At 45.8% G+C, this 20,901-nt stretch overlaps 2 protein-coding genes across 2 annotated transcripts in view; both read left to right on the plus strand.

Annotated features, from left to right (window-relative positions):
* The window catches only part of COL13A1 (collagen type XIII alpha 1 chain), a 65,121-nt gene extending 62,442 nt beyond the window's left edge, over nucleotides 1-2,679 (plus strand). The window contains exons 38-39 of the mRNA XM_054174720.1: nucleotides 1,341-1,379; nucleotides 2,276-2,679. Of these exons, the coding sequence (XP_054030695.1) occupies nucleotides 1,341-1,379; nucleotides 2,276-2,278 (42 nt within the window). The 3' untranslated portion in view covers nucleotides 2,279-2,679. The remainder of the gene's footprint in view (nucleotides 1-1,340; nucleotides 1,380-2,275) is intronic.
* Nucleotides 2,680-20,407: 17,728 nt separating this feature from the next.
* LOC104298685 (core histone macro-H2A.2) overlaps nucleotides 20,408-20,901 on the plus strand; it is a 32,745-nt gene continuing 32,251 nt past the window's right edge. The window contains exon 1 of the mRNA XM_054174701.1: nucleotides 20,408-20,485. The gene's annotated coding sequence lies outside the window, so the exon portion shown is untranslated. The remainder of the gene's footprint in view (nucleotides 20,486-20,901) is intronic.

Here is a 20,901-nt window from a genome sequence, read left to right on the forward strand (position 1 = left end):
TCACTCCTACCACCACCAGTGTACCAATGGGAGCACCACAGTTTACCCAGCAATTCACCCCAAACCCAGGGTTTCCATGTAGTGGGGGGGAGCGGGAGGAACTGTCGCAAGGAGACCATCGCCTAAAAACTGCATTTGAAAAGCAATATGGTTGTAGCAGTCAGTTTATGTCTCAATATACTGCTGTGCATCTGCTGTTCTCTTTGGGGTTTCTCCCTTTCCCCTTCTCCACTGGGAGGTTCCTCATGCAGTAGCTGGAGAATTGAGACCTGAGTCATGTGAATGAAGAGAGGTGCCTGCATCGTGCATTGTGCAAGCTCATTCCCTGCTCCTGAGTTTTCCTGGGGGATAGCAACAGCCCATGAATCCCCCCCAACACAGAGCACAAGTACTGAACTTCCCCTATCAGAGCTGTAGCTCCTTACCTCTGACTACCTCCTGCTCAAGAGCATTCAATCACTGACTTACATCAAGCAGGACTGTGCTGAGATGAAACTAAAGGCGGCAATTCACAAAAGCATTTCCCAACCATGTAGTCTCAGCCCCGATTGTATCCACAAATAAAAGTAGCCACATGCCCACCACAGCATGTGTAGCCCAAGACTTCAGGGCTGCAGAAGCACTGGGAGATCTTTGCAGAAATTCCACTTTTTTGAGGCAAGAGTCCTCTCTAAAGGAGTCATCTGAGACATCCTCAACCAACACAGGGGCTGCCCAGCTGCTTGCCTTCCTAATTTCCGTGGAGCAGGATCTTCCCAGAGGCAAGAGAGAACAGCTGGGCAGTCTCTCATGAGATAAAGCAAGCCCTTTAACTGACAGGGCAGAGAGAGAATGGTGGGGTTTTTCCATTTTTTTTTCCACCTCCTTAGGACCCAAGGTTAGTGCTGCCTCTGGGGTTTGCCTACATCCTCAGTGTTACAGATGCAAGCCTGAGGACACAGACCCAGCCATCTCATGCTTTCCACTGCCAACTTCCTGTGGTATTTCTCTGGCTGGGCAGGAGACCTTCTGTGTTCTCTGCTTCCTTTAGGGAAGTCTGGCTAAGCACCTTCCTCAGTGAGGAATGAGAACAAGCCTATGGACCTTGTGTACATAAGTCCTTTTTCATGGCCTGCAGGTAAACCCCCTCTTCAGCCCCAGCCCTTGCTTCAAGCTCCACTGGTTACATCAGCCAGAAGTATGGGTCACCCCAAGGGATGAGGAATATCATTCAGACTATTCCTCCAACCCTGGTTCAGACTGTTTGTTGCAGCTGTAAGAGTTTAACACACATCTTCTTTCCTCAATCTCTGTACTATTTTCTGTGTCCTAAACTGCTATATCATCCATCTGTTTTTCAGGGGGAAGATGGCCTTCCAGTTCAAGGCTGCTGGAATAAGGTAAAATAGTCCTGGGAATGCTGTGCCTGTGCTGAACTGGCAGTGCTGCAGGTCCTGCTGCTGATTTTGTATGAGTCTGGCAAAGAACAAAAGAGCTATGGAGGCATGGATGGGATCTCCAGGACCATAACCCCAAAAAGCAGCAAGCAAAACTCTTCCTTGTTCATATAATGTAGTTTAGCTTCATGGGCTAATAAGGAGGGAATTGTGCCTGTGGCCTCTGGGCTGCATGGCCTTGAAGTCCTCTAATCCTTGCAGAGACTAGATTTCCACCCAGCCAGCTCTGTTTGCAGAGGCTGGGAGCTGACATGCCCCAGGTGCCTGGGGAGGCTGGTGGGGCAGGGCAGAGGTTCACAGCTTGTTTTTAGCAGAGCACACAAGGTGCAATTTGGTGCCTTGCATGCCTTTGCTGGGCTCTTGGCACCAGGCCTGCCAGTGCTCACACTGAGGGGTGGCGTGGCATCTGGGCTGCAGTGCAGGACAGGTCCCATAGGCCCTTACACCACTTTGCAGGGTCTAGCCTGATGAACAGAAAATTCTCATTAACAGAATAACCAAGTAGATAAGAATTTTCTTGCTGAGTCTCTTGTGTACCTTTCTCTAAGTCAAGCCCACCTTCCATACCTGCTGTGTGCCTAAGTGCTAAGCACTCAGGCCACCAAGGTGGGAAAAAAGTGCAGGTGGAGTCAGCCCAGATCAACCCTCCACCCTCGCTGCCTAAGGGAGTGAAAAGATCTTTGCTGAGATCCAGCACCATACTTTTCTTCCTGGAGCCCCCAGAGCCAGCTTCCATAACACTGTCCCACTGTCCTTCCATCCCATGAAGTGGTCCTTGCCCCTGCTGAGCTGCCACTAACTGTTGGTGAACTAACACACATTTATGTTTTCTTTTGCAGTGATGATTCTAACCCTGGACTGGCCTCTGTGTGTTACTGTACATAGAATATTTATTTTTATACAATGTTCTTTGAAATGCCCAAAGTTATGCATTTCTACAAATTATCAAAAAGCTGCATATGGTGTTTTTTTGTACAGAAAATACTAGATGTCCCTTCTTCCCTATTTGTCAGTTCTCAGTATAATTCTGTGTCTGCATTATGCTTACCTTGTCGTGGAGTACAGCTGTAATATTGACATGATATTTGTGCACACATGATGGATACAGGAACTTAATAAATTATTGCATTGCAAGTGCCCAGAGGAACTGCCCTGTATAGATTCAAAGGTCATTTTCATTTTCAGAGCTGGAATCGTTCACCAATATTTCAAATCATTCTGTATGGTTTATTAAAGTGAAAGATTAACATTTCTGTGCTGACTAAATGAAGGTGTTGCTGGAAAACCTGACAGTAGCTGCTGCATGCTGGGAACGCAGAGACGGCATGACTAATAATCATCAGACGGGGGCTGCTTCTTGATCAGATCCTGACAGCCAAAAGCAGCCTCCAACAGCTCCTCTCAAGGCTGCTCCTTGGCCATGCAGAAGCAGCAAAACCTTCTCCAGGAGAAGGCTGACCAAGCACAAAGAGAATCTCTTATAGCCTCTTGCAAGAACTGAGCAGCTCCAACGAGTTGGAAATAACAACAAATAAAACCCAGCAGCTCCCATGAGCTGGAATAACCCTCCTGACAACAAGCCCTGAACGGCAAGAAATTCTAACACCTTTCTAAATTGTAGGCCTGCAAGTAGTTTAATTAAAGCCTCATTTAGATTTAAGCATATGGCAGAGTGCCTCAACGAGGTCCTAATGAACATTTATTAGAGAAATCAATCCATGTGGCTTTTTGAAATGTTAACCAAAGGTCGCATGCTAATTTGCGGAGTGCGTCATTACCATTTGCATATGCACCTCTTCATTATCCTTCTTGACCTACCTTTGTTACTGTCTCGAGTCTAAACTACCCTTCCAGAAAAATTACAGTCAGGCTAAAGTGGACGTCACAATATCCTTTCCTTAGCAAATGAGCAAAGCAGTGGAAGCCTCAATCTGCTCCCTTGGTCCTTTGTGAAAGCAGAAAGACACTTTGCAGCCCCAGATTTTCAGAGGGCAGGGAGAAGATGTTTAAAGCTCCCAACAGAGAAACACAAGTGGCAATTCATTAGTTAGACTGCTCCACTCAAGTCCTGCTCTTTGCTCGATGGTGCTGCTACAGGAGGAGGTCAGTGCCCTCTCCCACAGCATCACTGTGTAGTTTATACCACTTGGATCGTGGGCTTCTCCTGGCTTACAGCTCTGCCAGCTGAAGTGGTCACCACCATCTCCTATACTCAGTTATTCATCTCTCTATGAGCTATTAAATGTCTTTTTTTCCCAGCTGTTTCCATACAGCCTTTAGCACCATCAGGGTAAAATGGCAGAGTGAAGAGATGTGATTCTGTTGTACACAGAACAACAGAACTGAGACCAGCCCTATTTGTCACCTCACCCTTTCAGACATTTACTGACTCTTCATCTAAAAAGCAGTGAGGTTTCTACCACACAATGTCCCTCACCTTCCTGGCCCACAGGCTGTTCCCAGCTCAGATTGCTATTGCAGTTAGGAAACTCCTTGCCACTTCCAACCTAAACCAATCCACAGTATTTACTACCATTCCTTCTTGTGCCAACATTGTCCTTTGGATGAAACATTTCTACACGTGATGTTTTCATGAGATGCTCAGGGTGTTGGGAGTGGAAATGGCACAGAAAGAAAATGAAACACAGAGCAGCAAGGTACTCATGCTTGTTTTCTCAGTAACATCTCATTAAGAAAAGGCCCAGCCCCCTGTGACAAGGCTTTGCAGCTGGGAAGCTTAGCTAAATGGAAAGGGCCTTATTTAAAGGAGTGCCCCACAGCTGTGGGGGTGTAACAGCACACCCTTGAAGCCAGTTACTGAAGACCCAATCTGCAATACTGATGGTGCCCTGGCTTTGGAAGGTTGTAGGAGGAGCAGCAGTGAGTTTCTACTCTGGTCTCAGTGCTCAGCCCACAGGGTATGTGGTTTGAATGCTCTGTCTCTTCCATAAATGCTGGTTATGGTTAATCTTCAAAAACTTGTAGCTCCCTGGAGGAACCTGCCAATGCCTCCTGTTGCCTTTGGTGTCTGGAGTGTGGTTTTGTGCTATAGCTGTTGTTTGTGAGTGCACTGCATGGGGCTGATTTCATGTGGGTTTGTGTGATCTAACAGCAAACAGAGCATGCCTCTGTTACCTTGTCTTGATACTGCTACTGAAAGGTAAACAGTCTCCAGGTGATCCTGTATCTGTTTTGTTTCTTGGGATGGTTTTCAACTGATGTATTTGTGAGAGAGGAGGCTTCTGCCTGAGGCACAGAGGACAATGAAATGCAGTTGCCAGAACTCTTGGAAGTACCTGACTTCTTTCAGCAAAGAGGCAGGGGAAAAGGGGCAGAGAGACAGAAGTTTGCTTTGCTTCTAGCTTTGCTCCGGCATGATTCTTCTATTGGCAGTTATGCTCCTGACACACACCAATGCAAAAAACAAGTTTGGTGCCATAGCCTCCACAGGGCTCAGCCAGGTTCTGTCAGCAAAACACAGTCACACACAGAGAGTATCAGCCCATGCTCTCATCCTCACTCCATTTTTCCTTTTTCATTCTCTCAGATCATTCTGTCCATAGCATTGGTTTGGCTTCAGATTAGCTGCTGGGTTCTAAAGGGGCTTATTAGTGCAGCAGAGCTCATGTCCTCCTGAGACTTGTTCAATGTTCCCTTTGGTATACCCTTAAAAAGCTGAGTTTGATGCAGCAAAAAGCATTTTTAAACCTTTCTGAGACTGGTATTTAGGAGGAGAAGCTACTGACTTCAAAATTTGTTCAACTTCTACTTTCATTTGGAAGCCAGCAGCTTCTTTGGCATCCTGGTAGAAGGGACTGATAGACTTCAGCTGAGAATTCAGCTCTTAGACCTTATCCTCAAAGGCACTGAGGTAGCTAATCCCCATGCATTTCTCTTGGAAGCAGGCACTTCAATGCTTTTGTGAGCTCAGCCTGTGATACTAGTGCAGGCTGTTGGTGCCTAGCATGTGTGGGTATTGTGACAGCCCCAGCGTGCCTCTCTGTAAGGTTTGCCTCTGTTGGGCATTAGTCCTGAGCATCACACTGAGAGAGAGGACAAGGAACTGGGATTATTGGCAGCAGTTGCACCAAAGTATAGAAGGTGCAAGACAACTGACAAGTACTGGAGGAAAAGTATGTGTGAGATACCTGCTTTCCTGTCATAAAGGTCAGGAAATGGAAAGCATCCCTGTGGTGGCTGCAGTCCACAGCCTGCTGTTTTTAACTGAAGCAGGTTAGGGAACTGCTCCAAGCTGCTGTTCCTCCAGCTGCTGATGGTGATACAATGCTCTCAGCTGCTGGGGATAAATTAGAGGTTGTGAATCAGTGGAGATTACTCATCAGCTGCTCTGCCCAGATATCTGTGCCTTGCATTTCAATACCCAAATGGTAGAAGCTGGGCCTGCACCATGCTGAATGTACAGTTTAGTGTCAAGATCTGTCCCTACTAAAACCTGTAACTGGGTTGTTGTCACTGCTGCTGACTTAATTCTGCATGGCCTCTTTCATGTGAAACCTTTTGTCTGCTACTTCAAGGGTCAGACTCCCTGGCTAATAGCCAAAAAGTGAGACAAGTCCAAGGGCAGAGAAGCCTGGGGAATGACAGCAGAATGAAAGGAGAAGAAGGCCCTTCCTGAAGATTTTGCAAGTTTCCTCCCTGGAGCTTGGGAAGAGTTCTTTATTGCACACCAGGAGTCTGGGCCCAGATGCTGCCTGCTGGGGCTGCGGGAGCTCCGCCTGCCAGCGCTTTCTGCTTTGCTTTCTCTTTACTCCCAGAGGTCAGTGGCAGGGCTTGAAAACAACACCATTTATATCCTTTCTCTTTGGTCAGTTTCACTTCACTCTATTATTGTGGTCAGAGTCTTCAGATGAAGAATTAAGCCAATTTTCCAGCAGCTGCTGTGCAAACAAGTGCAAGACATGGACAGTATTTCGGAGGGGTTTTCTTTGATCCAAGACAGAAGACCTTGAACAATTATCTGTAGAACACCAGTGAAACCCCCCCCTGTTCAGTTCACAGTGCTGCTCAGAGGGGACATGACAGACCTCTTTGCTACCCTTTCTGGTTACCAGACGATGAACTTCTGCCTATATCATTGATGATTCCATCTTTAACCTTTTCATCACTAACTTTCTTCTCCTGTTAAATTATAAAGAAATTGCATTTCTTTTTTCCCCCCTACATTGTTTTTGCTGAAAAGAGGAAAACCATTCTGGATTCTGAAGCCATTAGAAGTCCTGGCAGAGGAGGAAAATGTGGGGGGAAAAAAATCTGGTTTCACTGAATAATTCCTTTGCTTCCTGTGCTTCTGCTTTAGTCTCCACCATGCACGCTGGATGTATTTTGTCTGGAGCCCTCCAGGAATATTATTCTGCTGGCCTGTTACAGCCCTTTTTGTGGGCACCCCTCAACAGATGTGCTTCCAGATGGAAAATAAGGATCAGGGGGGTTAAACTCCACTGTTACACATTGTAATATATTCACTGAAGGGAAATGAAGTTTGGCAAAGTACTAAGGGGCACAGAGGACATTCTCCAGCTGCCTGAAGGGCAGAATATACAACTCTGGACACTTCATACCAACTGCCAGGCAAATCTGGCATCCCTTACTCAGCTCCCACTGCTGAAGGTTAAATTCCATTCACATGGACTCTATAGTGTGTCTCCACCACAGCAGTTTATGTTAACCCCCCTAAGATTGAGTACATATTTTACCAACTTGACTCAAACTTTCTACTTCAAGTGCCCTCAGAATCTCACTGTCCCAAGAACCGACACACGTTTTACTTTGAGCCTGTGCTTCCCCTTGGCCTAAATGATGCCATTTGCATGTGTAAGTACTCTGGTGAATCAGGGCCATTGTTATCAGAGTTAATGGACGATATGATCTAAATCATTCTGCAAAACTAAATGATAAGCAATTGATTTTACAGTTCAGAGAGAAAGCACTGATTGCAAGTTCAAAGCGATGCCTGTAAAACCAGAGCAAGTCCCACAAAGGCAGTAACCTCTGTTGAGATGCCCTCTGCCAGCTCAGCTGGAATAATCCTGACCTTCTGACCAGGATGCCTACACCCAGCACCCATCTCCTCCTCTCAGAGCAGGGAAAGCCTCTGCTAAAGTAACTCCAGGACTGCAAAGAGGAAGGGGGGAGGGGGGAAGTTCTGCTTGGAGTTGCAGCTGAAGAATTGTAGTTTTCTCTTTAGCCTTCTAACAGATTGTATTCAGTCAATAGTGTAGCAGGGGAAGAAATTGTGTCAGCTGAGAACTGTGCTGGTGAAAGGGTTAATTTATTGTATTTGTTATTTTTACTCTTCTTTTTTTTTGTGGGGGGAGGAGGAAGAACCTGACTAGAACTGCAGGCAGTGGGTGTGCTTTAATCTTCTTTTTAAAAATGGAAACAATTCTATATATAGTTTGATAATGTTACTTTTCTTTTTATCAGTGATTTTGGGTGTGATTTGTTTGCTCTTTTCTGTTTTCTTGTGTGTTTTGTTTTGTTCTGTTTTCTAGGTATGTTTTAGCCGGCTTTTGGAATAAGTTTGTAGAAGTTCCTCACCTAAAATGTCCTAAGGACATTCCTAGTGTGATTTGTTCTTTTCTTTTTTCCTCCCTGAGTTCAGTAGCAGACTGGTGCTTTCCATAGGCAAACCAGTTTTTAGTGGGGGAAAACATATCCACACAGGCCATGCCTAGGGACCAGGTACCAGTGACCTCTCCCAGACAGAATGGTCTCTCCAAAACTCTAGCAAATTCAAAAGGGCTATGTTAGGGACCAGTGGATTGAAAATGGTCTCTTCTGATCTTAGGTGGTCTGCCATAAAGCAGTTAATCTGGCAAGGGTTGCTGTGTCCTCTTCAGCAGCCCAAAATCTCAGGCTTAGTTAAAAAGTTCTTGAAGCAGCAAGAAGGGGGTTTTCTTGAAAGCAGCAAGCTCTTGGTAGGTACCTACTGAAGCAATGTTGTCTTTTGCTTTGTTTTCCCGCCTCTAAATCCAGCTTATCTTTAGGGGTTGCTTCCCACTGAGCCTACGTGCAAATGCTTTGCTGGATGAGGGTCTCCCTTTCTTTAACACTTTGGGGAGGTTTGTTTTTTTCCCATTCCCTTGTTTTTGTCCCAATTGCTTCCAGATGTTTTCATCCCAGACAAAATGGCTGCTTTCTTTTCTTCATTCCCAGAAAATCTCTGCTGGACACATTTTGATCATTTTCCTCCTCGCTTGGATTATTTATCCTTCCTGCTATACTCCCTGCCTTCCTGTACCCCTTCCTTCTCTGTCAAACTGTTTGATCTGACAAAAACACCATGGCAAAACACAAATGAAGATTGTAGCTGTCTGTTGGTAGTTTTTGGAGCTAAATGTAAAGCTTCTACTGTTTGAGATGCTGGGTAGCAGACCAGTTTAGCCTTGTAGCTTTCTAAGGAGTTTCTCGGCTTGCTTGTTTATTTGTTCTTTATTTTTAAAACAGGCTCAGAATTAGTCAGAATATTGCAATTTATTTATTTATTTTTATAAGAAAACCTACTGAACTTACTTTTGCTGCAAAATGTAGCTGTTGAAGTGCTGTCACACAGTTTAGCAGATTAGAGGTAACAATGGTAGGTAAGAGAGGTCTGGTTGTGAAGCCTGTGAAGCAGAACTCATATTCCTGTGTTCTGTTGCGTGTGGTTTGTCAGTCCATTGTCTCTGGTGGGGGGTTGCTGGGAGTGTGAAATTCCATTTTGTGATAATTCCATTGTTTTCTCACACTAATGTTTCAAAACATTGCTTCAGTAAATCTTCCCTTCTCCTCTCCTGCGAAGATTTGCATTTATCTTGGTGTTGCGCACCAGCCACAGTGCCACAGACCAAGCAGTTGAACCCTTTTGGGTTGTTTACTCCTATAAAGTAATCTACAGGATTTCTCTGTTATTCCTTCTTGTCTCTCACCATTTTACACCTGAAGACAGGGCAAACTGGGGCAGAGCACTGCCCCAATCATGTGTCCCACTCGCCCCAGTTAAAGGACTGAGATCACCCCTTTGAGACAGGGTAGAATAACCTGACTGCACAACCTTCTCATAGTGTTTAAGGATGCAAAATTGCTTCCAGATGCTGAGCAGCACAGTAGTGGGAGGGAGTTTCTGATTTACAGGGAAAGCCTGTGGCTGTCACAGTGGCACAACTTGCAGTGCCCCAGTTACAGGCCATATCTACCTTACCAGTTTGTGCAGTGTGAGGAAAAGCAGGTCTGAGGAACAAAACAGGTCCTGCCAGGGAACTGTCTGGTTTCAGGAGGCTTCATTTTTGACTGCTCTAAGTTTGACCTAGTGGTTAGTGAAGTTAGTGAACCAGTGCCATAAGTGGTTGGGACATGAGGCGTGCTGCTGGAGCTCACCTTCTGGTTCAGTTTCATCTGTTCAGAGACTCTTTTTGTCCTGTAAGCCAAAGCACAGTGTTTGGGCATAATGAAGAGGTCTGCTTTAAAGCCACATTTCTGGTCTGGAACACGGTGCCAATGCAACCTGCTCTACTCCTTAGCATTCAGAGTCCTCACAGGGACAGATGAAAGATCTCCCTGATGTACCTTCCCCACACCTGGAATGCTTGTGTCACTGGCACTGCCCCTGCTTCTCATCTTTCTGTAATTTGGACACCAAATTCTTTGCTGCTGAGACATTTGTTGTCACACCTCTGCTCATCAGCCAACAGCAGTCGAACTTTACTGACCTCATCCCTGCAGGAGAATGATTTCTGAAGCAATTGGTTGTTGTTACATAGCTGGTTTCATTGATTTTGTTTTGGGTTTATGTGTTTGGTTTTTTTACAAGAGATTTCACTTATTTTCTTCCTTTGGTGGCACAGAATGTACACTATTTAATATACCTGGAGTCAAGTGATGAGTTAATAGTAGATCTTGACAGGGCATTGTTACTGTGTTTCTCTTTAAATGCTGGTTGAGACATTTAAATCTGAATACACTTTTTACACGTTTTATATTGAGCTTTTCAGCCTGTGTGTTAACTATCCACTGTTATTTGGCATTCATTAATGTAAGTGCTGTAACATCCTTCTGTGTTACCAGGAATAGTAATGTCACTGGGCTGATTCTAAGATGTTTCAACTCCTTTTGACATAGTTTAGCCACTTGGCATGCTTTGGCCTTTGAGAGAACTCTGCACTAAATAATTGCTAGAGTGAGGACAACAAAGGGCTGTTCTCTTCCACAATCTCTTCAATTTCACTAGTAGCTTCTTCAGCCAAAATGGGCTTTTGCTTTTCCACTTTTTCCCTTGGTGAAGTGATAACACTGATTTGCTTTGTCTTTTAATCCTGGAAATTCTGACTTGCATGTTGACCATTTCTAGCAATGTTTTAGGAAAGCAGAGAGAGCTGTGCCATAAGGAGTTACTGATTGTAACAGAGTTGAAATATTGGAATGATTTTGGCTTTCTTTAGAAATATTTCCACTGTTAAGTTTTTAGGCAAGTCTTTTCTCAGTGTGAAAAAAATTAATGAGACACTAAAGGATTAAACACTTAACATGTCAAAGGAAGGGGATTCAGCTAAATGATTTCCATCTGTATGAATGAAAAATGGCTTATGGAATGTTCATGTCAGAACAAAACTTGTGCCTCAGTTATCTATTTCCCATGTCCATTAACTAATCCACTGATTTCCATGACCTGTGTTGGAAACTAGCAGGGCACTTAACTTGCTGGATCACTGCTTAGTAGTAAGTAAAGCTCAGTTTTGTAAAGCTGCTACCATCTCTGAGGCACTTTCAAGACACTTCTGCCTTCTTGTGAAAGATGGACAATTTGTGTGTTCAATCACCCAGTATTCCTTTATCAGGTAAAGAGAGCAGTGCTCATCTTGTTTGGAGGTACTGTTTTGTGTTATGATGGAAACTGCTACCCAAGAGCTATATGTTGCCATTTGAAATCCTTTAGCCTCCTTCAGGAGGAAGTCAGTTTGAGGAATGGACTTCTGGAAAACGTCAGGGGGTAATGAACAAGGTCTTGGGCTGGATGGTTTATGCAGTGGGAATTGTGACACCAGATTTCAAGTGTTATCCTATTGTTTTCCAAGAGGAGTCTGAATTCCCCATGCCTTATGTTGAAGCTTTACTCCTTTGAGTCAGTGCTTTAGTAAGGTTTCTATTTTAATTTGGGTGCTGTACATATTCCAGCACAACCTGCATTTGTTACACACGATGTACATAATTCCTTCTGCCTTTTATAAAAACACCAATTTATTTACACACAGTCTCTGTCTTTTGTAAATGGTGGCTCATGCAGATCATAAACCAGAGATTCTCTTCCAGCTCACCTTGCTATCTGGGGATGGTTTTTAGGTTACCATCCTGAGGCACTCACGCCATCTGCTGTTCACCAGTCACCCCGGTACCTATGGAACTAGGGAGCAAATTTCAACCGATTTGGCAGACTGAAGTCTCTAAAGTGCTGTTATCACCAGTGCTGTGAAAACGGACAGCTGGATAGAGGACAGAGTCCCACTTAGTGGCAGCATCATCAGCTGTGCTGTATGAGTGGGCACTGGGGAATCTGTGTGGGAGCCCTCCCACTGATGAGCAGCCTTACTGGAGCTCTTTCTTACAGCATGACTTACTCAGTCATAAACCACAAAGCCACACACATTGTACAACAGAGAGCAAACACAAAGAGAGGGGACAAAGCCCAAACCAGAGGAAAGCAGAGACTGGTTCTCCAGCTGTGCCCATGCTGAAATGACCATGAGTATCACCTTTGTGTGTTGTCCTGCTTTCCTTGGAACCATGAGGATCAACAACAAGGTGTACATCTAGCTTCAAATCCTAGTCAGCAGCACTTGCTAAGGGACCCTGTCTGAAGTAAAACGTTTGTTCAGTTTCTAAGAACTGCTGATGCATGGGAGGGAAACCCCCACAAAGCAGATGACTGAGCCTTTAGCAGATGGTGTGGGGATAACAGAATCTGCCCTGTTAGCTTGGTTTTGGCAAGGCATGGTAGTAAGGAGGAAGGTGCCTTTGGCTGTGAATACCATGGCAGCTATGATAATGGCTGTGCTACACCCTGCAGTGATACATTCCCCTCCTCTAGCTTTAGAAATCTGAAAACATGGGTAGATGATGGTAGAGCAGTGGTCTATCTTGATTTGAGTGAAGCATTTGACACCATCTCCCACAGCATCCTTGCAGCTAAACTGAGGAATTGTGGTCTAGATGACCAGGTAGTGAGGTGGATTGGGAACTCGTTGAAGGAAAGAAGTCGGGGAGTTGTGGTCGATGGGATGGAGTGTAGTTGGAGACCTGTATCTAATGGAGTCCCTCAGGGGTCACTACTGGGACCAGTTCTAGTCAATATATTCATCAATGAACTGGATGAGGGAACAGAGAGTGCTGTCAGCAAGTTTGCTGACACCAAACTGGGTGGAGTGGCTGACACACTGGAAGGTTGTGCTGCCATTCAGGAAGACATGGACAGGCTGGAGAGCTGGGCAAGGAGGAACTGAATGAAGTTCAACAAGGCAAGTGCAGAGCCTCACACCTGGGAAAGAACAACTCCAGGTATCAGTATAGGTTGGGGACTGACCTGTTGGAGAGCAGTGAAGGGGAAAAGGACCTGGGGGTCCTAGTGGATGGGAGGTTGACCATGAGCTGGCAGCATGCTCTTGTGCCAAGAAGGCAAATGCCATTCTGGGGTGGATTAGTCGGGTTGTGGTCTGTAAGTTGAGAGAGGTTCTCCTCCCCTTCTACTCTGCCCTGGTGAGGCTGCATCTAGAGTACTGTGTCCAGTTCTGGGACACTCAGTTCAGGAAGGACCTCAGGGAACTGCTTGAAAGAGTCCAGTGCAGAGCCACAAAAATGATTAAGGTAGTGGAATACCTTCCTTATGAGGAGAGACTGAGGGAGCTGAGGGCTCTTTTACTTGGAGGAGACTAAGGGGTGGCCTGCTTAATGTTTAGAAATCTATGAAGGGTGAGTGCTAAGAGGACAGAGCCAGGCTCTGCTCGGTGATGCCAAATGACAGGGCAAGGGGCAATGGGTGGAAGCCGAGGCAAAGAAGTTCCATGAAAACACAAGGGGGAAAAAAAAATTTTGCTGTGAGGGTGACAGAACACTGGAACAGGCTGCCCAGTGGGGTTGTAGAGTTTGCTTTTCTGGAGATATTCAAAACTTGCCTGGATGCACTCCTGTGTGACATGGCATAGGTAATCCTGCTTTGGCAGAGGGGTTGGACTATATGATCTCTCAAGGTTCCTTCCAGCCCCTAACATTCTGTGATTCAGTGTGTGAAAACTAGATATCTACATGGAAGCAAGTTTCCCCTGGCTCCTTTTGCAGCCAAAGGGGAAGAACAGACAGCTTAAAGAACACCCATCCCACCCTCCTCACTCTGGTTAGGGACTGCGCTGGACGACTCCTCTCCTACACATTTAGGTTCTTTTCTGGGTTAGCCCAAAGGGAACTCACTCACCACCAATGAACCCTTGAAATGAAAGTGATTACCTGAAAAACCCTTAGCTCTTCAGTTGCCAGACAGAGAAGTTAAGTGCCTTGCTCCTGACCTGCTCTGAGTATAAATATGAGCCTTGGATCACGAGGCAAAATCCTCAAGGATCTGGATGGTTAACAGTGACTGATGCATTAAGTTACACAGAAAAAGGAATGGGTTTGGATGCTCCAACCAGATGTTGATTAGTTCAGATGTTGATCAGTTAGAGGGTAGAAGAGCTCTGCAGAGGGACCTCGACCGACAGGACAGATGGGCAGAGTCCAATGGGATGGCATTCAACAAGTCCAAGTGCCGGGTGCTGCACTTTGGCCCCAACAACCCCATGCAGAGCTACAGGCTGGGGTCAGAGTGGCTGGAGAGCTGCCAGAGAGGGACCTGGGGGTGCTGATTGACAGCCACCTACACATAAGCCAGCAGTGTGCCCAGGTGGCCAAGAAGGCCAAGGGCATCCTGGCCTGCATTAGGAATAGTGTGGCCAGCAGGAGCAGGGAAATCATTGTGCCCCTGGACTCTGCATTGGTTAGGCTACACCTTCAGTACTGTGTCCAGTTCTGGGCCCCTCAGTTTAAGAAGGACATTGAGACACTTGAAGGTGTCCAGAGAAGGGCAACAAGGCTGAGGAGAGGCCTTGAGCACAAGCTCTATGAGGAGAGGCTGAAGGAGCTGGGATTGTTTAGCCTGGAGAAGAGGAGGCTCAGGGGAGACCTCATTGCTCTCTACAACTACCTGAAAGGTGGTTGTAGCCAGGAAGGAGTTGGTCTCTTCTCCTGGCAACCAGCACCAGAAAGAGAGGACACAGTCTCAAGCTGTGCCAGGGGAAGTTTAGGCTTGAGGTGAGGAGAAAGTTTTTTCACTGAGAGAGTTGTTTGTCATTGGAATGTGCTGCCCAGGGAGGTGGTGGAGTCACCGCCCCTGGAGGTATTCAAGAGGGGACTGGACATGGCACTTGGTGCCATGGTTTAGTCATGAGGTCTTTGGTGACAGGTTGGACTTGATGATCTTTGAGGTCTCTTCCAACCTTGGTGATACTGTAACTTGGAAAGGAGAATGTTTTAGAAACATGTGAGCTTCATCATTCCTTAAGGCTTTAAGGTCACCTTTGCTTTATAAAACTGATAGCTTCTGGATGTATATCGTTATACCCTGGGAGAGCAGTAAAATTCCACACTTGTGCAATAAATCAAAGATTTAGAGGTTTGCTGAGCACTGCCTCGGATAAACACGAGACCCAAAGGTAGGCTCATTTCAGTGCATCTTCACTTATTCATAGGTCACAGCTTGAGATTTACTTTTATTTTCCCTGAGGGCTCTGTAGTTAGCAGGAGAAAATAGTTACATTAATAATGTAAATGGACTGTTTTAAATCAAACTGAGAAACAACCAAGAAATCAGACAAACAAGCAGTGCTGACCTGTCCTGTGAAGTTTCTCTGAGAAGAACTTGGGAGCTTAATGGTCCCATCGAGGAATGTCAAGAGAGGACAAAGGAAATGTGTGTCATAACTCTAAACTATACTAAAGGGTGTAAATGCAAAGGGACAAATGCCTTCACTAACACAGGAAAAAAATGATCATAGCTACCAAGAAAATTCCTTTGCAACATCATGAGAAGTGTGAAATACGATTTAGTTTTAGATGCCAGTTCACTAAGAAAGTGTCCTACAGTATGTATCTGGAGAGATCTGTAGTTGAGTGGCCTGATGGTCAATGACACAGTGCTGCAGCTCTGCTCCTCCAACAAACAAATGCCAAACTCAAAACGTAATTGCATCCAAAGTCCCCAGACACCTGCTGGGATGTGGCTGTGCTATAGGAAAAGAACAGGCACTTTCTTGCAAATAGCTTGCTTCAAGAAGTTCACATGGGATACAGAGATGCAGGATTTTCTGCCTGGTAGATTGACAGGGCTTGGTTATTATATTGATCTGTGGCCAAATACATCCCTCACAAATTTATTGCTTTATCCAGCCAGCTTTCCTCAAATTCAGAAGCTGAACTATTTTTCATTTTGTTTTTTACTACTTAATGTCAAAATTGTGTTCCTCTGGAGGCACAGAGCTACAAGCCAAGAGAATCAGCTGTGTCTTTTCTCGTATTGCCCCTTGAGAAGCCATTCCACACTTGTGGTCACCACACCACTTCTCCCTGTGCTCTACCCATTTCTGTATATAATTTCTGAGCTGTAGAGAGGAATCCTACAGTGTATTCCTCAGCTGAACACAAATAGCACCTTCTGCAGTTCTGAAAGATAGAGTTGTCAATCTCCATTTGATAAAAATAAATCAGGATTATTGTGAGTAAACATGGCTATTCAAATATTTGTATTACATTAGTATTCTTACTAATTGAGTCCAGACAATAACTTATGCATTGATGTGTTTAAGTAAAAAGGATTCAAACACTCCTTTTAAAAAAGGATGTAGTTCTTTAGCTAGTAAGCAGCATTTAATGTTTAGAATCAGTTGCTGCTTGGGCAGGAAAAGACCTCTCTGATTACTGCTTATGTCTCAACTAATCTGTGGCTTTTGAAGACATCTTAAATGCTGTTCAGAATCTCTCTCACACACAAATGTTGAATTCTGAAGTAGATGGGATGATCTAATTTAAAAAATATTACTGTAAGAGTGTTCTCCAGAAAGTCAGGACTATTGTGGCTGCTTATTGCACAAAACCTAATAGTGCAATAACCTCATAAGCAGTGTGGAGGGTGAAGGAGGGGTCAAAAAATGGCTCAGAGAGCAGGGGAAAGTCAAGTCATTACAGAAGTATAGACAGTTTGCAGAGCTCAGTTATTATATCTTACATGTTAGCTGCTGTTGTAATAGATACACAGATCAACTTTGATCATATGAGGTTATCCTAATGAGACAACAAAATCCCTGGATTCTGTAGGGCCCACAAGAGCGAGCTTTCAGAGTGCCTGACTCCACCGTACTGCCAGGACAACCCTGGATGCCTGCCAGCCTAAGCAGGAGTAAAGCTGCCTCTCTTGGTTCTGAAGCTATGAAATATTCATTGCAATGTTTGATATATAACAGCTTCTGTCCAAAAAGTAAAAGTGCCATAAACAGGCTGTTTCTCCAGGAGCTGCAGTTAGGCAGTCAGCAGTCTCTGAAGGCTCTGTCAATAGAGATGTTGTTTATTTTGACAAAGGAACAGATTGTATTTGCACTTGGAAGTCAACTGGCAGATGGGCTTTGCACAACCTAGTGAGGGCAGACTGTGCTCCTGCCGACTGGGGAGACTCTCTCTTAATCCAGCATTGCACATGTTTGTCCTGAAATACACTTCTTAGCAACAATTCTTCCTGAATAAGTAGACCTAAATGGCTGAAAGTTACAGCTAATATGACTAAATGTCTTGGACTTTCAGTTGTCTTCTCCATGACAGGATCTGTAAAGATACTCGCCTGCCAATGCTTCATCTCACCTACTCTTTTACTGCAGCCAGTGTTTGACAGCAAACTCTGAGCTGAAGAGAGAGCCCCATGCAGCTCAGCTGCTCTAAAGGAGCTGGCTGTTCCAAAAGAACAGTCCCTGTAGAACAACTCCTGTATGATAACTCTCTGTCCAAATGCTGCCTTGATCTGGTCTGCTCTACTAAAAATTTGTTTGTTCTTGTGTCACAAAGCAAGTCAAAATCTTCCAGATAAACCATACACATAATGCTGTCAATGTTTAGGTTAAGGACAAGCCATGTCCATTAAGGAAAATACAGAACTGGCACTTACTTTCTAATGGGACAATTAAAAGTCACAATGACAGGGAAAATGGCATTAAAATTCAAGCCTTCTGTGTCTTAAACCACTGATACACTATGCAGGTCTTTGACCTCCATTATACTCCTCTGACATTCCTGCTTCCTTCAGTATCCTGCTGCAGGAGGCATTATGATTTGGGATTTGATGGCCACTCCTTGCATAGCCAAGGAACCAGCTTTACTCCATGCTGGTGCCTTTCTTGAACACAAAAACTCTTCCCAGGCTGCAATGCCCACAGAGATAATGTGAACAGCAGAAACCAGCTGCAGAACAGAAGATACCTTCTGTCATACCTGCTCTACTGCAGCAAAAGTGATTTGCTCAGGGACATGACTACTCCTCAGACGTCCTGCTCTTAGCGACAGTGTGGAAACTGGTAGCCAGCTGGTGGAGGTGCTAAAGAAACAGAGGGAATTCAGGTTCTTATTTCAGGGAACAAAACAGCAACCTTAGGAGGCTGCAGCCCAGCACTCGCTGGATGTGGCAAGTCTGTTTTAAGGCTGGGCCATTTGATGGTACTACGTAAGAGGAGCCCCACCCTGACATCAGTTTATTTCACCTGAGCCATCTGAACAGTGTGTATCTAGTGGTGGATGTGAAAACCACAACATTAAGGCTGAAAACAGCCTGGATGGAAGAGTGTTGTGTGTAAACAGAAAAAAATATGTTTTGTAAACAGAGTGAGTTGTCCTAATGTTGAAAGTTTGTGCAGAAGAGAGGGTTGGTTTTTTTCCCCTTTTAAAGACCTCCTACACATTAGTCTTGTTATCACAGAGCAACTATTTGATGTTAATCTTTACCAAACTGGGAATGTTTTCAAACATTTGCAATTCTTATTTTGTCTCAGCTTGATTTTATTTTTTTTTTAATTACAAAGCCATGTACTGCATCCATGATTATTGGATGCAATAACTTGTCCCTGGAAATAGAAAAAACTGAATGCTCTCCCTCCTTTTCCACATGGGTTCTACACTTCCATTTTTATGCTTTGATTGCACAAAATCTTCTTTGTACTCCTCCCAAGATGCTTCAATACACTTAAAATTAGAAAGATACCTTTTTTTAAGTTCAAAATTTCAACAGGAAAGATCCAAATAATATTTCCCCTTACATGCGACATAATTCAAACTCATACACTTGATTTTTTTCCTCTATGCTTCCAAGGAATTTTTACCTTGCTTTCAAAAAGAAGCAAGAATGAGAGCAGACTCAAAGGATTAATCCACAGATCCTTAGATCACTTACTCACTGAATGGCTTGTTTAGAAAGAGGGAGGGGATCTTCTATTTTAGTGACAGTTAATATGCTACCATGGTAAAAATGCTTTGCCCACGGTCACAGAACAGCTGAGGAAACCCCGGATTCTCAGCTCCCACCTTATTTCTTTGGGAGATGATGGAGTCCACAACCAGTATAACCTGAAAGGAAGACCTCATTGCTTTTTTTCCATCTATGAATTGTTAAGTCTACACAGACACAAAGTTTACTTTGGCAGAGCTAAAAACACACTCTGGGAAGACAGTGAATATGAGGATTTTTTTATAGTAACAAAGGCAGAGCTGAGGATGGATTCCTCTTTATTGCTGTTGTTCTCAACCACCTTTCTCAAGTCACATTGCAGGTGAGTTGGGCAGGTCTGGGTTAATAGTATTCTCAACTAGTGCATTATGATCGCCCCCAAGTATCTTTTGGGTAAAATCAGTGTAACAATGCAGGATGTTTGCACAGGAATAATAATATAACCCAAATTTCATGTAAAAATGTCCCGGAGATCAGTTGATCTGTGCCCTGCACTCTTCTGTTTGCATCAGTCTGTGATCACGTATTTGGCGCTGCCAACAGACACACATTGAGAACTGTAATACAATCGCTTATTGCGTATCATAAGAGCTCAAGCCCTTGAATCCCTGTAACTGCAAGGGAAAGAAAAAACTCGGCTTTCGTTTAGAAAGCGAGTGAAGTTTGCAGCCCTCGTGGCTGAGTTGAAAAGCTTGTGAAGGCTTTAAACGCTCCAAGACACAAAGAACTGCCAGCACCCTTTGTTATGGCCGTTTTAAGCCAGTTTGGGGATCCTGGAACATTTGGATACGATGCGCCCTACTAAGATAACGCAGGTCACCTTGCCTAAGGGATGGAGTGATGGGCGGCTCCCTTCCGAACAAAAACCGGGCAGCGTGAGCGGAGGACACCTCAAAACCTGTCCTCTAGCATGGCCCAAGCTGAGATTCCCTTGAAACCTCTATGGCTCCAAACTCCTCCATCCTGTGAGCAGGGAAAGGATGGCGAGCCGGGCTTTCTCCCTTTATGCTCCCCCCTAACGCCAGCCCCGCAGCTCCTGGGAACTGGGGTCAGGGGTGCTCTTTCTCTGCTGAGCCTGCGTGGGGTGGGGGAGAGACGGAGAAGGCGGAGATGGGGTGCCTATGGGAAGGAGGCAGCGGCAGCCCTGGGGCCCGGGCAAGGAGGAGCGGCGCGGTGCCTGGGAGGGCGGCAGCGATAGGGGGGTTGTTGCAGGCCCGGGCTGCAGTGACTCCTCCTAGAGGCGGTATGCGGAGCGGGAGGAAACCCCTTCCACCCCCCCTCAAGAGAAGCCGCCGCCATCGCTATTGAAACATACAATACGGGAGGAGAGCCGGCGGCTGAGGCGGAGCGAGGGTGCGGGCGGGGGGTGGGGGAGCCAGAAAGGGAGGGGGGAGAGGAGAAGGGGGACCTAGGGGGAGTAAGGAGAGGAGGAAAAGAAGGGCAGAAAAAGCAAAAAGAGGGAAGAGAAGAAGGAGGCGGCCGCGGGCGCCGGCAGGTGAGGGGAGCGACGGCGCGGGGGACTGCGGGGCCGCGGCGAGGCCCGCTCCTTTCCTTCTCACTGCTCCCAGCCACCCGACCCACCTCCTCCTCCCGCCGTCGCTGCTGCTGCCTCTTTCTCCGCAGCCGCTCGGGAGGGACCGGCCATCCCCGGGGTGGGGGCCGTCGTGAGGGGAAGGGGTGTGAAGGGTGAGGGGGGGGGCGGGAAAGAAGGGGTCTGTGAGGCGAAACGGTCGCGGGCAACGGTTGGGGCGCGAGGCGGCGGCGCGCGCGGGGCCGGTCCCAGGGGAAGGGGACGTGGGGGGGAGCGCGAGGCCTGCGCACGAGCCCCGCGCGACTACGGCTCGTCGTTCGCGGCTGGTTCCGTTCCGTCCCTTCCCTCGCTCCGCGCTTCCCGTTCCGGGGACACGCTGC

Source organism: Dryobates pubescens, chromosome 30 (assembly GCF_014839835.1).
Source record: "Dryobates pubescens isolate bDryPub1 chromosome 30, bDryPub1.pri, whole genome shotgun sequence".
NCBI classification, from domain to species: Eukaryota; Metazoa; Chordata; class Aves; order Piciformes; family Picidae; genus Dryobates; species Dryobates pubescens.